This window comes from Calypte anna, chromosome 2 (assembly GCF_003957555.1).
Source record: "Calypte anna isolate BGI_N300 chromosome 2, bCalAnn1_v1.p, whole genome shotgun sequence".
Classification (NCBI taxonomy): Eukaryota; Metazoa; Chordata; class Aves; order Apodiformes; family Trochilidae; genus Calypte; species Calypte anna.
The window spans coordinates 113,868,969-113,887,186 of NC_044245.1; the positions used below are offsets into that span (position 1 = coordinate 113,868,969).

Sequence of the window (18,218 nt, forward strand, 5' to 3'; positions counted from 1 at the left end):
CCTGAGACCAAATCACAGTCCTTGAAGAAATCAAAACTCCTCTGGACAGCAGTGGCATTTTTCCTAGGCAAGAGCTGTATAGCCAAGCCTGTGATTGAAATACTCTGGTACCACTAGGCTCTAAAAACCAAAGTAGTGATAAAGGCAGGAGTTGTTATTTCTCTATCATAAAAAGAAAGATTTGAGAGACGTTATTACATTTAAATGTATTCTGATATTGCATTTTGTTTTTCCATCTCAGCAGATACTGTTCCATCTGAACAAGATGGACATAACATAGAGCACAGTATTTCATATTAAATGTAGTTATAAGGGAAGAACAACAACCTTGGAATGACTCACTCACAGGACCAATTCATAGGTTGCACTGACTATGAAAGGCAATTCAGAGCAGTGCTAGAAGAAAAGGTTTTATAACAGAGGTGATGCAAACTCATTTGGAGACAGATACATACAGAGCAGAGTCTGCAATGTACCATACACATTTCAAGGGAGGAAAGAATAGCTTCTTTTTCAAATACAGTGGTATCTGCAAAAAATGAAGTCCAACGCCACTCAGTACCGTAATGAAATCATTACAAATGCTGAAACGTATTAAAAATTCAACACTAAAAACACAGAACTTTTGTACTTCTGCTGCGCTGAGTCTAAATACAAGATACTAAGAACAGGAGACTGTATTAAAGGCAGGACTGGTGACAGACATTGGCAGTCCTATACAAGTGGTCCATGCAGAATGTAATAAGATATTCAGGAGTGTATTTCAGCCCATACACTAAGGCAAGGTTTTGCTCAGGGCTGCATTCCTTTTAAGGATAATGGGACAAAATGGTAAGAAAATACAAGATTTGTTGAATTATTTCACAAACAAATTGTCACAGTTCTATATCCTGAATGATACATTTCTTTGTCAAGAAAAACATAATGACGTTCACCTTTTAAAAACTAATGCAGCAGCCTTCTGTTAGCACTAGGGCTGTGTAAAAATAGCATCTTCTACAAATGAACTGTACCATAAAAATTGATGCTTGTGAAATGTTATTACAATCTAAAGTTTAAAACCACAAAGCAAGAAAATCCTGAGTTAAACTGAAACTTCATCCTTAGCCCACCCAAAAGTGTTTAGACACAGCAAGGCTTGCCAAAGAGTAATAATCCTATATACAAAATATGCTGCCATAACTAGAAAATTCAAACTAAGTATGGAATTCCAGCTCTAATTGTGACCTTTCTCTTCCCCAGTTTCATGGGGATAAGCAAGACCTTTCAATACTGCAGCTCTGGTGTGGTTAATAATCTAAGGTAATTTTTTAAGTACATCTGTGCAACAGACTTAATTTGCCAACTTCTCATCTATGCAGTCAACTGCACTACTTTGTAAAGGCAGAGAGGGGAAAAAAGAAAAATTAAAATTCTCTTTACAGAGTTCTGTGGAGTGGCCCTAAAGGAAAACGAACTCACATTACTGATCAGTCCACTCCTTGTACTCCAAACTTATCAACTTCTTTTTTTTTTTTTTCTTTTTTTTTTTTTTTTTTTTAAGAGTTACAGGCATAAGTTATTGACCCACCAGATAAGAGCTGAAATAAAACCTGCTGCTGAAGAAGATTAAGGTTCTCATCAAGTTAAGAGATAAAAAATTAGGATGTGGAGGAGAGTGATTTTATAGAGATAGGGGGAGGAAAGGGAGGCAGGGAATAGGGCACTGGATGGCACAGCATCTCATGAAGTTGTTCTCTAGACATCTTCCACAATGAAGTTTGTGTTGAAGAACAGCTCCCTTCCTTGGCAGGGACTGCTCTTTCTGCCACCAGGAACTATTTTCAAACAAACTACTTTTCCCCATTCTCTTGTGTGAGCTCATCACAAAAGGATTTCCTGGTATTTTTGAACTTTACCTTCTTCAAATACTTGCCCTGGCAGGAGATGGTTAATCAGCTGCTAAAGGGGCAACCTCAGTTGCAGGATGTCAGGGCATCTACAGAATATGAGCAAGGGAAGCAGCAGATGAAGGCAGAGATGGAATAGCTAACATGACATTGCATGGACTGAAGACAGAAAGAACTTCTCAGAGAAGACCCTGAAGCTCAGGGACTTTGTTCCATGAGCCAGCAAATCTTGCCTGGAGTCATGCAGGTCCACAGAAAGAGCAACATAATGCACAATAAAGAATTCTGTAAATGGACATTGATGGAACTTTTAACATCATCCAGTACTACTTCAGTTTATCAGTGCTAATCCCAAGAGCTTTGCTGTCATGTAAATCTGAATCTGGCTGTTTCCCTTAAAACAGACACATGGCCACACTAGTTCTTTGAACTACAGACTTCTGAATCAGCCTGAAGAAGAGAGGGTAAAAGTAACTCTGCCCAAACACCACAACACTCCCCCGTCTCCAACAACAGGAGAGGGACTGCAGGACCCCCAGTGGTGTCCCTTCTCACCTAGGGAGCTGGTCAGCTTTTTCTTGGAGATAGTTTAGGTGTCTATGTTGGTGGAATGGTGTCCAGCTTTGGCCACAACCAGTCAGAAAATCTATTTTCTACAGGATATTTTCATGTTTTCTTCTGGTTTAGCACCAATTCCTAATCACCAGGCAACAGATACTCTGAATAAAGTTACAATTCACCTGTCTTTTCAAAGCTCAGCATCTCTATGGGGAGAATACTTGAAATATAAAGGAAGAAGGGAATCTCCTGGCAGAAAGGAGACTGATGTTCAGTGATTGTAAAATGCAAACATCCATTCAAACCAGCACAGAGAGACCACAGCCCCAGCCACCAGAGTAGATAGAAAGCTCATGTTCCCTCACTCCATGTTTCACCCTCACCCAGAAGACCTGATGCGTATGATAGCCTTCTATTTTTAACTCCTAATAAATAAGGACATAGGCATTCCAGTACTGTTATTTTCAGCTTTGTACAGGTCCACTGCAAGCTCAGCAGTAAGAATAAGGGAAAATTCTGATGAGCAAATGGCAGAAAATTAACTTCCAGGTCTGGTACATCACTGTGCCCCATTGCTTCAGAATGTGCTTACAGCTCTGATATAAGCAAAGAGCTTCCAACATTGCTATAAACCCAGGCAACCATGCAGGAAGACGAAGGTTAAGGGATGGCTCTGGTGTAATTAACTTGTTCCTAGAAAGTCTGCAGTCTTCTCGTCCAACCAAAAGCTTTTAAATTCAGAACCTTACCTATTTTATTCTGCAGTGAATATTAACATGTAAATTTTGAACTGCTGAAAAGAGTGACTAATAATGAAGCCAAATTAGACAACGTAGCTTTAGGATTTCAACTATAATGTTCTGTTTGAAAAAAATCTTCTGGAATCAGGGAAACTTGTAAAAGGGCAATGGATTCAGTTGAATAATACAATTTTTTTCATTAAAAAAAGTTTTTTACAAGTTTTCATTATTATATGCATGGATCCCCTTGCAGCTCCAAAGAAAAATATTACAGGACAAACCCTAAGGATTTCTGTACTAAATCCTCTGGTTTTACTAGAACTAAACTAATTTAAACAAATTTAGAGAGTTTGATATAAACACACATTTAACAGATGCTATTTTAATTATTTTTATAAGCATAGTATCTATACATTATCATAAAGATATGTACAATAGGTTTTCTCATATTTCACAGCTGAAGGTTTACTGTAGTACATATTACTGGAACTTCAGTCATAACACCTTTATTTGGAGGTGGTATTTTTAACCTTAAGGAAACTCAAACAGCTCCATTATTTGCAGCATCTCTCTCAAATTCAGGAGAAAAAAAATTGTGATAGAAAATGCCTTTTGTTCAGAAATAAACTGTTGAAATGACTAAAGCCTTAACTTATGCTCAAGCTACTCTGCCCAAAACGTGGGCGTTGTGACAAAGTAATAACCCAAGTATTCCCATCCAGATCTTTAGAACATAAGCATGATATGACAGCCTGAATCAAAATATCAAGAGAAGATAAGGACTGGAAAGAGGCATCCCAAGATTCTTGTAGCCACAGCAAAACTTGGTCCTCCCTTCATTCACCATGACAAAACTCACCCTGCTGCTAATGAGTTAAGTCTGCAGTTTAAAAATCTGTGCAGCAATGTTGAAGAGACTCAAAGATTCCTGATAAATTATAGCAATGGATGCTATCCATGGCAATGGATGTCATGGATACAATCCAACAAATCAGTAACACACACAAAAAAGGTATTTTTGAAAGACTATTATGTATTTCACGAAGTCAAGAGGCCAAAATGGGGAAAATGCCAGATTTAAAGCTGCCTGAAAGCTTAACTCAGGTGCCACTTTTAACTGCATTAACAATGACAAAGTTTCAATGGCATCATCACTGATTCCACATCCACTGTTTCACTCCGGCAATTCCTGCCAATAATAACATACGAAAGAGTAAAAATCAAGATATCATTAAATGTGGCATTCACTGCCTTTAACTGTTTGACTTGACCTAACAAAGTTCTGAACAAATGAAGCTCTAATGACAGCAATGTTTTAATCTCAACATTATTACAAGAGCTACTATGGAAATTTACAAAAACGGCCCTGGTGTTAATCCAAATTTACAGCTTCAGGGTCCACTCTCATTTTTATCAAACCCGTAGTATCAAGCTTTAGCATGCTGCACAATTTAAATACTAAATACTTTCTTTCCTCAACAATGAACAAATCATTTTAAAATCATTCATTTCTCATAGGGTTCTACTTCCAAACTCTATAATTTTTCCTGGATTTGGGAGCCTTGTGGACCTAGTATATATGACAGAAAGCTCCCAAAACCAGGAATAATTTTAGGAATTCTCTCTCAAAGGTCTTTCAAAGCCTGAAGCTTGCATGGGTGTGAGCCCAGACAAAACTAACATAAGCAACTTTGAAGCTCCACTCCTCCTTGATGTATTTTCTCATAAGACTTGAATGTGCACTCTACAGAGGGAATCACATCTTCAGATTACTGCTTTTGCAATTTTTCCTTTTCCTTTTATTTTCTACTCAAATCTTGAACTGACACTTCCAGGATTTTTCAAGATTTGAGTCATCAATGGCTTTTTGGATCACTGATGTCATATACTTAGTCAGAAGGCCGTTGCTTCATCAGAAAATAAAGCCAAGTCTTTTTTGTTTTCTTCTTCAGGTATACATATTTTTAAGCACTCCTAAGGTTTTACTGATGTTCAAGACATTGGATGAAATACTTGTTAGTATAACACAGGACTTAATGGGCTCTGTCCAGGTGCCAATACTAAACTGCATGCTGTCAGACAAGGTGATGTCCTTACTGTTGCTGTAGCCTTCAGATTCAACAAGTGGATGACATCCTCCATCCCCACACTTGACACAAATACAACCTGAAATTGTGAATTGGCTCCTCACAAAGGGTTAAAGGTCACAAGGCAGTCAGCTTGCTTTTCATCCCAGAGCACTGACAAACCAGGAAAGAAACTTTTTGACTGAGTAACAATTCCTTCCCAGGGGTCCTCCCGGAAAAATGCAACTGTCTTCCCCCTTTAGATTCCAATGTCCCTGTACAGGCACAAAACACTAACTCAGCTAAAAGTTCCCCACGACTGTGCTGTAGCTGTGCTTTCAGTTGCTGATGCTTTATGGTCTTCAAAAATATACAGTTAAGTTGTAGTTTCTCCTGTAAAATGAAACCTGGTATCTAATTTGAGACATCAAAATTTCATTACTATTGATATGATGAATCTTATGTCATTTTCACATAATGCAATGTTCTTAGCTATGGAAAATGTTGAGTTTTATTTATCAGTGTCATTTTGCAGTGAAGTACCGTTTACAGTTCTTAAGAAAAAAAATAGTATTTAAGTTGCATTACAGTTGATTCCACAACTCAGTTTTATTATCAGACCCAAAATTGAGGTCTCTGGCAGTTCTTACCGAGGTAAATCTCCCTCTAAAGTGACAGTGTTGCCAAAAGTGTGGCCCACTATCTCCCACGTGTACAAAGAAACTCCCACCACTTCCCCATGTCTCCTATAAAGGTTCAAGACACAAGGGCAGCCTGTTTCAGTAAGTTTTTCCACTTGCTTTACTTTTTTTTTTTTTGACTGATTCAAAGCACTCTTGGAGAGGTAAACACAATCCTGCTAGCAAATGTCAGAAGAAAAATGTATTCTAGCAGACTCTGGCCAACTTAAACTTGAAATGAAATTATATCAAAATACCTTGTAATTGCATTAGAACACTCTGAAAACTTAATCCACACATTTTTCTTCTAAAACTCACAGGATTCTTTTTCTTTACAGCTTCTTATTCAATTGCATGCTCTTTTTCTCTCTCTTTGGAAAATATATCAACTTATTATAAAAAAAAAAAAAAAAATAATTGTTGTGGCAAGGCTGACCTGTAGAGATACAGAGCTAAGCAGAGCTGGTGAATCCACTCACTCTGATATGCACACATGATATGCAATTAAAATCTCCATTCACATTCCTACGGGGTTGTCAATCAAGAGAAAAGCCTTTTTGACAACATCCAGTGAAGCGTACCAACTAACTGCTGAACAGGAACTTAAACAGTAACAGCTTTTGTTACTAGTAAGAATGGATTTTACCAAGATTGGGCTCAGCTTCTAAAGAAATTATTATGTTAAAATTTGGGGGGCTTTTCATTAAAAATTAAAATGTGTCACAAAGCTATTGTCTGCGAAGCTATCGTATTATGTAATACATGAGGGTTATCAGATATATGTTATAAAAAAAAAGCTGGAACTTTTCTTGACTGTAAGAAACAATTTAACCTTTCATATTTTGAACAATGCTTACGAACCAGTTTTTAGGGAGAATATTTTTCTAATTGAATGTTGCTTATTTGGTAGGCACTGAACATCTTTTATAGCATTATAAGCTGCTCAGCCACAAGACTAACAGTGTTAAAAGTCTGCTACTGCAAAAAATAATGGTACTATAAACAATTTACTACTGGCATGCTGGAAAATTATGTGACACAGTTATAAGTACTTGCAACTCTTTGAAAATACCCTAACTTTGAATTTATGACAATAGAGGAAAGTCTTTGATATGAAGATGATAACATTTACTTTAATAATATCCAGTTAGATAATGTACAACTCCTAGGAGCATTGGGGTACCTCGATATCAAATCTGTAAAGGTAAAACTAGTAAAAATAAAGAGGTCATCAATCTACTGTTTGTGATTTGAGCACTAACCTTGAACTACAGCTTTCAAACATGCTAATACTGTTAGATATTGAAATATTTGCCCTCTTGCTTATCATGCTCCATAACTGAAGAGAGAGCAGATGCATCCTGACTATTAACAGTCATGACAAATTGCCTTACTAATGAATGTTACACACTGAAAGTGCCATAACTGATTAAACTACAATTTCCCACTACCAGATAGAGAGAGGCTTGGGAACTCCAGCAGTGGACAACTCTGATGTTCTGCCAACAGGCCTTCAGGGCACAGTGTGGTATTTAGAAAAACACACTGCAAATTCCATATGAATATATTCTAAAAGACTATGTGTATACAACAGGTTTTAAAGAACATGAGATGAAACAGCTTAGGTTTGCAGCCGATGAGCCATGTAAAACGGATGTGTTTTAACAATTTTAGTATCATTACAAGGCTGTGCTGGAGAATATTCCTGTTGGGTTCCTCTACCCCTTTCCCCGCCTCCCCAAACATTGCTTGTGCTTTGCTTTCACATAAAATCTTTCTTTTGTCAGTCTCTTTGTCGGTGCAAAATTGGCAGCAGTTCAAATTCAAAGTACTCCTATTCATTTACTGACCATTAAACCAATGTCATTCTAGTTCACATCAGCCAGAGAGCTAAGCTCTAAAAAACATAAAAGGCTTGCTTCACCACTGACGAATAATGTGTACATTTTTACAGAGCTTAAACCTTAATGCTTTGCCTGAAACTAACAATACAGTATATCTTATCATTCCTTTTTCACAAGCAGGCAGCTGCTGAAACGCTTGCCACTTCAAAATATCAATTGCTTGCCAGAGTTGTCCTCAACACACCCTGTCAAACTCATGTATATTGTGCAATGAAAATGGTGCAGGACTGAAAGCTAGAAATTGTGTCAAATTCTGCTGTAAGGGTATGATGTGCAAAGAACAACGTATGACAACCGTAGAGACTACAAACAATAGCAATGGAGCCAGACACTACATATATCACAACTGTGCCTGTACATATTTTATTGTATGTATTATATATTTAAAGCATGACAAATGTGTCATTGAAGCTATGTGCTACAGCAAATAGAAACCCTTCAGCTAGTTAAGCTTTTTCATTTCTCTTGATGAAAGTGTAGTGGTATTTTTCTGCCCTCTGAACATTTGTTTGTAAATCACACGGCACAAAAAAACCCATCAGGTTTTCAAAATGAGTAACAGAAAACAAAAGGCAATACTACAAGATGAGAAAATGAGATTTTGTTCAATTAACACTTTTGCTTTCCTCTAAGGACACATAGCCAAGGCTACCTTAAAGCCTATCTGAGGCTATGCAAGACAAATAAAATATTGCTGCACCCATAAAATACAGTATACCTAATTTTAATGCAGATAAGTGCTGGCCTATTGATTTGCATGTTTCCTTGGCAAAATGGAAATCCCATGTGAGTATGTTCTTTGTCTGAAGAAAATGCATTTTAAAAATCCTTTATGAATACAGCAATACATGCTAAAAAGGAAAACATGAGTCACTAGTATAAGATTATGTATGAGACCCAGAGGAAGAAGTGTTCATATATATACACATGCACACATGCATCTCTCTGTGGGTGCATGAATGCATGTTATGAATGCATGTTATGCAATCACATAGCTTTTTAGCACATAGTCACAATTTCTGTAACTAATGAAAATTCAGCCTCTAAATGTAATCTTAAATTATCTGAGCAAAAAGAGTGAAAAATTCCAAATTGAGAAACAAAGTAAGTTGATGATAAAGTGACAATGGAATGCTACTCATAAATTAAAGAAATGCCAGATAGCTGTGATGAAAAAGAAAGAAAAGAAATGTTCAGGAGAAAAGATGAATCTAACAGCCCCCAGCAGCATGTAGATTGCAAAACCTGAACACAGGGGATTCCATGGGGGTCATTTACTAATATAATCCTAAGCAAAATGAATAGATACGCCATTAAGGTGTTAATAAATATTTTGGAAAGAGAATAGGTGTTTTAGGTGCTTGGGGTTGATGACCTTTGCTGTGTTTATTAGTGGGACAATGATGCATTATTAACACACAGCAGCTGTACCTGAACTGCTGCCATGAACATAATAGCCTTTTATAGCCATCAGGGGAGTGAGATAGGAGGCCTTTATTAACCACTAGACATGATTAGCACATTATGTGAACTTTAGTAGGCAAATTATCTCTTATTGAAATATAATGTTTGTTATAACTGATTGTAAACATGACTTTAAAAACTTCTGAATGCAAAATTAGGAGTTTTACTACCACTTAGTGAATTACTGGCTAGACAACTGAAAAAAACATATCCTTCGTTTTCTTTTGTTCCATCAGCAAAATCAATCATGCCCCACAAAAACTAATTGCACTATGATAAAACCTCTGAGGTAAATGACTTCCACATCACAAATAGTATTCTTCAGAATTGTAAACAAAAATAAACAGGCATTTCCAACATAATCAAGAACGCTGCTAATGAAGAAAAAACTTGTCTTATATTTCACTATAAAGACTACAAGTGGTTCTTAAAAAAATAAGTTTGCCAATACATTTTCAAGAGTTAACTTGAAAAAATAACACCATGATTCACTTCAAAAAGCTTAATTTTGGAAAGATTATCCCATTAGCCTTAAGAACTGAACACAGCACTGTGAGTCCATTATGAGCAGTCTTTTATGCGCTAGCAGAAACTCATTAACATAAAATAAATCATTAGCTTTGATATTAAGCCTCTACTATCTGCAGGCTTCTATGACTAATGTTCACAACTGTGTCTGGCAACTGATAAATTATACTTTTTTAAAAGGTTATTGTCTCTTTTCACCACCACTTTTTGTTTTACTACTCATTATTATTTCAGGTTGCTGCAAACACGATGATAGTATAAGAAACAAATGTTTTCTCATATTCGTGAACACAAACCTACACATTTTTGGCAGCTCCAACAAGAATGACTTCGAAGCCAGCTACTTATGATAGCGACGACAGATTGTCAGAGTAACTTCACTTTCTTCAAAGCATGCAATATATAATGAAGCAGAAATGTATGTATATTCATATAGAGTAGCACTGATACAATAGAAACTTATATGTTTACATAATATTCTCCCTCTTCTGGCATGAGTTGTCTGGATACATTTTTTGCTTTATATTGCAGACCTCATACTTCCTTCACTGTACTTTCCCTAGGTACAGGTTCTTGCTGTCTTATTTCAGAGTTCTGATTTCTTACTGCATACAACGTAAGTAACTGGAGTTTGCTGAAGATTTCCGTAACATATCAAAAATACACGTCAGCTACAGCAACTTCCATTTAAGACCATATAATCACCAGCAACAAAAGCAGGAGACAAAAGTACTACCACAGCAGCTCAATTGCTGTGCTTAGCCAGCAGTACCCTTGAAAGAAGCCACTCGTGCCACTTTTGATTGGTAGAGAGTGGTTTAACAGTCAAGAATGTGAATGCTAAAACATTCTGACATTTCCACTAACCTGGATTTGTCAGATGCTCATGTAATTCAAGTATGTTTTGCAAGTTAGAAAGCAGTGTGTCTTGGGAGAAAACCACACTACGAGGGTCCATAGCAAATCAAATAGGTTCCCAGTGAGAAATAATAAATGAACAGTTCAGGAACAGTGTTAGCATATGTGCAATTGAAAGATAAGATATAAATATTAGCAGAGCCATATGAAATTCAAATGCTAAAAATAAACTACTTACTGAAAACATAAGAAGCAAAAGAAAACCATAGACATTACAAATGTTGGTTGCACCAAGATCTCTGCTTAAAAACTGTTTTAACTTTGAATATCTAAACCAAGAGTTAAACATTGTATTTGATGGCCTCACTTACTAACCTAAAACTTATCTCGACTGATAAACATAACAAGTGGATATTCCAGTAGATGGGGAGACAAGATTTTCTTCTGTGCAGCTGCTGCTGTGGAAGGGCAATGTATGCTGCTGCTCCTAACACTACACTATCTGTGCCTAACCACAGAATAATGAAATGTTGCCATTTTCCAGCTGAACAATGTAGGGAAAAACATGAGCAAGAAAATCTCTTTCAGGTTGATGTGAATTCCATGTCTGAAAGTATTTTGAATGTGCTGCTATAATTAAGAGCCATTTGGCATTTCAACTATAAACTATGCTTTGGAGCAACTTGTAACTCACCATTTCTAATGAGAAATCACTCCTTGGGTACAAAATCAGTACCGAGTTGCACAACTAAAATAGCAGAATAGTATAGAACAGACTATTTCAGTTGAAAGAGACCTTAGATGATCATCTAGTCCCACTGCAACAAAAAAACAAATTTCAATTTGGTTAGCCTATATTAAACATAAGTGTTTTAGTGTATACAGCCCATGCTAGGCATCCACCAAACATGTGTCCACTTCAAAAAGATAAAGCTGCCACTAATTACCACCGCTGTCAGTTCCAGAAGCCAAGGTCTGCATTGATCCAGGAACTAACCTATCACCACAAGAAGTGGTGCTTTCAAGTCGCTCTTGAGCCATGCTCAGAAAGCAGTCACAGGAAGCTTTTTACTTCCACTGTCCAAACTTCAGTATATCTGCCATCAATACAGGATTTAAACATCCAAGACTTTTGATCTAAATCCTACTGTGATTACGATGTTTCACTGCTTAACATAAAGTCATGTTTTAAACATCCTTCATTTTCCAATGCATCTGCACATTGATAGCAAGATGAGAAAGGTCTGGTGAGATGGGAGTCTGAGGAGAGAAGGGTGCTCACTTCCTCCTGGTAAAGCACGATCATCCTCAACACGCAACAAATTCATCGGGAGTTGCAGCTGCCCCATCCTCCACAGATCAGCTCCTTAAGTCCTTAAAAGTAGCTCCAGCAGCTGCTCTTTGGTTTAATGTAAACACCAAAGGTACTGTATGCTCTATAGTGTTCAGCAAGTTCAGCATTCTCAATAGTTTACTGTTTTATTTTCACTTTTTTTTTCAGAAAGCCCCATGACAGGCTGGTTAAGGATAATTACTCTCAAGGTATTGATGTTTGGCAGAAAAAAAAAAACCAACAAAAAAGCAAAGAATGACTGTCAATAATTCAGTATATAGACATCGCTGAGGAAGATTTCTCAAAAGCACATATAAAATTGTTTTCCACTAAAATAGGGACCACCTCTTTTCTGAAACGCTGGAATTTAAGGAGGTACATTTGAGGCTTGCCCACAACTGTGGGACTGCATTCTAAGGCTGAGTAAACAAGGAAAGAAAAGTCCATTTCCCTTCCTCCTATGCAATATTTTTTGGAATGAAGTGAAACACTGAACACAAAAGTCATCACTAATACAACTGTTTAATGTTTGCTTTAAGAGGCAGATGCAAATTTGAAGTATGGTTCTAATGCAGTAGGGGACAAGGTAGCTCTCTCAGGGAAAAAAAATGCCTAGAATAAACAAATGGTGATCTATTAGATAAGCAAAACCTAAAATGCTGTCAAAAAACTAATACTGCATTTCAATTTTAGAGCTGTCCTTCAGAGTGCTGGGCTTGCCACAGTTCAGAGTTTCAGATGGAGTTCGGATAGAAGCAAGTCACTGGAAAAAATGTACACTTGCTAAAAAGCCATGAAGCATTTTACTTAGAGTAATCTCTATGGTGGGGCTAACTTTACACAATAAATTATTCTAAATGCTGTTTATACATATATGCACTTTTGCTCCACAGAATTCTGATTTAGAGCAGGATTGTTACCTGCTTACAAAGTCCTGTATTATATCTCCTTATCCACTGCTACCCATTGCCACTCTGCTTTTTCCATTTTGAAGGGCTTTGCTTCCCTCTCCCCCTTTTTTTCCTCTTTATTCCTCTTTTTTAAAAATAACTACAGTCTAGCATTCTACCTCTGCTATCTGGCTGTATTTTTCCACTGCACTGACAACTACTAGTGAATACATGAAAGATGAGTTGTAAGCTTCTGTATTTTTGAACCAGGTAGCAAATCACAGAAGAATCTAGTGCATAATTCTGCAAGGCTAACCACTGGGAACAGTAAAGACCACTATTTTCTCCCTGCTGTTGGCAGGGGTCAGCATCCCTGTCATTAGCTATGTCAAACTATAATTATATAACTGCACTTTTTGTGGCACATATCTGAAAACACTGTAAAGTTGCGAGTATAAAAATATACCAGTCCTTCTTACAATACTGATCCAAGCTGTCTTTGGAGGTGACACCTCAATACACAAAGCAACAAGGATGTTCTCTGTACCCAAACATTGCTCTCTACACAGACATTGAAACTTATCATCCGACTTCTTTAATCAGCCTGAAATCTCTGACCATATTCTTCTAAAAAATTGAGGCATTTGCACTAGCAAAGTTATTTCTTTTGTAGCATTCAACTCAATTAAGAGATGTTATGTTTCTTATAATAAACTTCAACTAAACAGACGACTCATATTAGCCTCTAAATGTCTGAAATGCAATTAAGCTTCAAGTTTTCAAGAGACTAAATCTGTCTGTCCAGCGTAAGAGCTCCACTATATTATTTCAAAGGCTGACCTATATACCACAGCATACCATCCATTCTCTCTGTTTGTATAAGAGACACCTCACACAGTTGTCATAACCAACATTGTTTGCATTGTTCTTTCCCTTTTCTCCCTCCCTGGGTAATGTGAGAGAAACAAGGAAAATCCTGCATAACAATGTATGCAGAGTATAATGAGCTTTCACAGCTGATAGAGAAATATTAGACTAAGATGCTTAGAGTGCTATTTGAGGTTTATAAAACAAAGATCTAAGCAGTCTTCTGAAACAAAGCCTGCCAACTGAAAACTGTAAGATAAGAGGCGACTGTTTGAATCTACATTATTGCATCTTCTTCAGGCTACAGAAAAATGCACTGTCAGTACACCCCATGTCCTACCCGTGTGCCTGAGAACTCACTCATACACTATGAACAACCATCTGATCAGGAAAAAAAAAATAGTGCTAACAGAACAATTAGTTAACTTAAAATCTCAAGTATTTGTGGAATACATTCTACGTCACCAGCAGCTCCAGCTGATTCAAAATTTAAAGAATCAAAATCTAAAAAAAAAAAAATAAATCAACAACCCAACACCAAAACCCAGGTATGAAAGCAAGAGTCATATGCACTAGTAAGTGCCTAAAGCAAGTTTTAACTAACTTTACAAGAAATAGGAGGCAGTTCTGAATGAGGTTTTTAGGTAAAGATCTAATCAAGACAACCGTTCCAGTCCAGAACATGGATCCAACACACTGCTGCCATCACCTCCTTTTCTGGGAGAGTCTATGGGTAAACACTCAACCAAACTTCCTGCACGTAAAATTCTGCAGGCCTCCTGCCCTTCAAACTCCCTAAATACACAGAGCAAAAAAATGAGTGACAGAGCAATACTGTAACATGACGACATGTTTAGAACAAGTCAGATAAGTTTTCACAGCAATGTTAATCATGCTGGGCAAAGGGAGAGAGTGAAGGGGGTGAAAAATGAAATGTTCAGTAAATGTATGCCTCCAAGGGGTCTGGCAAACCTACTCTGTCCATTTAATGTAATCAATGGTCAGTGGCAAAGACAACCGATACTCAGTATCTTATATTGAAACATTCCTGGTAAGTCTTTTCCAAGCATAAAACATATGTGGTATGACTGTGTACTTTAGAGCACATTATCAGTTCAAGCAAAGTGAAATAGAAGAGTTGCAACTTCAGAATGAGTGCCTCATTTGCATTTAAAAAGAACAGTTTGCTTCCTCATACATGGCATGACTTAAAAGAGGCTTTAACCAGCTAGTAAAGAAATTCTGAAAATTACTTTTTAAATTAATTTATTCAATTTGCAGTGCAGCCCACCAAAAATTATTTAAGGAACTTAATTGGAAAATGATTTAATATATTAAAGTAATTCCTGATTTTCCAAAGCATTTAATTTTTAAATTAAATCTGGTCCACTATCTCAAGAATGATGAGTGAAACCTGTATTCAAGTCATTACCTTCTTTTTGAAGCTTTAAATCACTGATAGGTTTAATAACATTTGTCCAGTTTCATTGCCAAATGGGTCTTCAGACACTTCAGTACTTATGTCATTAATATCAGCCCAAGCCTCTCACTTGGCAACTCTTTACAGCTACAATTCACCAAAACAGACAATAGAGAAAATAACATCAAGCCATAGATGAAAGGTACCGGTAGCCTCACGTTACTGAGAGCACTTACAAAAAATTATTGCACACACACAGGCTCCTACATCTCTGGACCCTTCCTGCTAAACAAAGTTCAGTCCCGGCACAAACTTCCAATCTATAGGGCAGGTTAGCCAGATGCTGCCAAACAGGGTTACTCAAAAACACCGCTAACAGTCATACCTCTGGGATGTCTGGTGAAATATCCTTAAGCATCCACCACAAAGGGCCAGATTTATCCCTGAATTCTACAACTCCATTGAGTGCATGTGAAATGCAGCCAAGATGAATTTGGTCCTTTCTGTTGTGATTGGTAGACGAGACCATGTGGGAAATCTTTCCTGAAAACTGAGAGGGCTTCACCCCGGCGCTGCAGCCTCCGCGCCGTGGCAGAGGCAGAGGCAATGTTGCTGTTTATCTCTGCAAACGAGGCAGCTGCCCGGCATGAAAGGGACGGCGCTCATCAGCATCTCTCTGACACGTGAGGCCGGCACCACAATGGCCGAGCTCGGAACCAGACCGTGCCCTCCGGGGCAGCCCCTCCACCCCGACACCGTACCCAGACTCCGCGCCTCACCGCGGACCCCGCGCACGGCGGAGTTTACGCCGGGGAAAACAAAACCAAACCAAACCAAACCTAAACAACAAAAACGCCCAAAGCAAACAAGAAACAACAACAACAACAAAAAAACAAATAAAACCAAACCAACCAAACTAACAAAACAAAAACACCAAAACCCCCACAACCAAACAACCCTACATCTGCTGCAGCTTGCCCACAGACTGCCGGGGCAGGTTTCAAAACAAGTGTTCGCCGAAGCGTACAGGTTTATAGACATCTTTTTCGGGAAGCGCTGGCCCCCGGCTTGCTCCCCCGGCGGGGGTGTGCTCAAGAAGTGCTCCGGGTAGCTCGCACTTCCTGATTATTTCCTATGGGCAGCGTTTTATTCGCGTGTAAAGCTCATTCCGTAACAGCAAGAGAAAGTGCTGCTCATGCATAAAGCACCAGCTGGCTCAGGCCACAGAGGCAGTAAAAATGCTGGAACCACGGACCCCTTCCCCGTCAGCAAAAGTAATGCAAACTGCTCCGGGATGGCAGCACCAAAGTCTAGATTTGGGGCTAGTTCGAGCCTCCTTTGCAGTTCCTCCTTCCCCAAGGCTGGAGGACCTGAAACTTGGCTGTCCTCAGGTACTGACCTTATTTGCAGCGGTTTAATGAAGTTACAGAGAAACGGGTAAAGCAGCTGAACGGACGGGACAAAGTCAAGCCCCTGTGCTGAACAGACCTGTCACCCTTACGCACCCTTATTGTGCATACATAAATATGAGCATTATCTGTGTAAGCGTATATATATGTATACGCACAAATGTCACATACACTCACACAAACGTGCTCCTAACACCGCTTTGACACATGAACTGCAAGATAACGCGGCGGCGCAGAGAGTTTCTGCCGGCCTGTGGCGGGCGCGATCCTTCTCATTAAACAGGAGCCCTGAAAATTCAAAGTCTTTCCTCATCAACACCCTTGTCCACGCTGTTTCTCGGAAAGGGAAGATGTTATGGAAAATGCCTCCCCCACCCACCCACCCGCCCCCCACCAGCCCCCCCGCTCCAGCCGCCCGCCCCCAAAGTACTCTGGGGTTTTAATTTGGGGTGCCTGCAGGGGAGCCGGCGTGTGTCCCGGCGGCAGCTCGGGCGGGACTGCGCTCCCCAAACCCCGGCAAGTGCCGCTGCCCTCTGGCTCGCCGTTGAACTTGGTGCGCGGCTCGCCAAAGCTCAGCTCATGCAAACGCGGCGCGGCAACAGCACAATCGACAGCACAGATAAAAAACACCTCGGACGACACAAAACACGAGTCACCTTGTTGCAATAGTAGGGGTCCAGGCAAGGGGAAGGTCCCAAACAAGGCGTATCAGGAGCGGCTGCAGGCTGAGGAGGTGGTGAATAAAATCTTACGTCCATTTCACTAAAACATCAAGCAAACTCCTTTTCTTTTTGTCGTTAATGTTGGAGGGGGAAAAAAAGAAAAGGGGGAGGGGGGGATGCGAGTGCGTGTATGTGTATGAGGGGAAGGGGGGGACACAAAACAAGACTGAGAAGAATAAAAAAGAGGTGCCTGACTTCAGTAGTCAAAGAAACACCTTCCCTGCCTCACATCCGTTTGTGGTTTGTAAAGCGAGAGAGGAGAGAGGGAAGAAAAAAAATTTAAAAAAAAAAAAAAAAAAAAAAAAAAAAAATCGCTTCCAAAAATGCACCGGTCTGCAGATGTATGCGAGAGAATCAACAAACCCTCCTTCTTCTATGGCAGGGCAGGTAACTTCGAGTACTTATTGTTTCCCCCGCGCATCGGCACCGGGGCGCTAGCTCCGTGTGTGCCTCTCTTTATGGGAGTCTTGGAGTTCGTTCGCTTCGCCCTCCCTCCCTCTCGCTCGCTCGCTCCCTCTGGTCTTTTCCCGTTCTTTTTTTTTTTTTCTTTTTTTTTCTTTTTTTTCTTTTTTTTTTTCTTTTTTTCTTTTTTCTTTTTTTCCTTTCCCCCCCCCCCTTTTTTTTTTTTAATAATATTATTATTTATTTGGGTGGGTTTGGTGGAGGTGTATTTTGGTTGCCCTCCACCGTGAGGAGAGGGTCTGGGGTCGTGTTGGGAGGGGGGGGAGGAGGTGGCGGCAGCAGCCGGGGCCCCCTCGCACCCCCGAGGGGAGCGGCGAGGCAGCCTCCCGTGCTAGAATGGCCGCCCCGCGCCGCCTGGCTCTCTCGCCTCGGCACGGTTCGGCTCGGCACGGCTTGGCTCGGTACTGCTTGGTTTGAGCTCGGCGGGA

At 39.3% G+C, this 18,218-nt stretch overlaps 1 protein-coding gene across 1 annotated transcript in view; it reads right to left on the bottom strand.

The window, feature by feature from the left end:
- Window positions 1–17,430, bottom strand: part of TOX (thymocyte selection associated high mobility group box) — a 219,632-nt gene extending 202,202 nt beyond the window's left edge. Inside the window, exon 1 of the mRNA XM_008492187.2 lies at window positions 17,263–17,430. Within this exon, the coding sequence (XP_008490409.1) occupies window positions 17,263–17,364 (102 nt within the window). The 5' untranslated portion in view covers window positions 17,365–17,430. The remainder of the gene's footprint in view (window positions 1–17,262) is intronic.
- Between the last annotated feature and the right edge of the window lie 788 nt (window positions 17,431–18,218).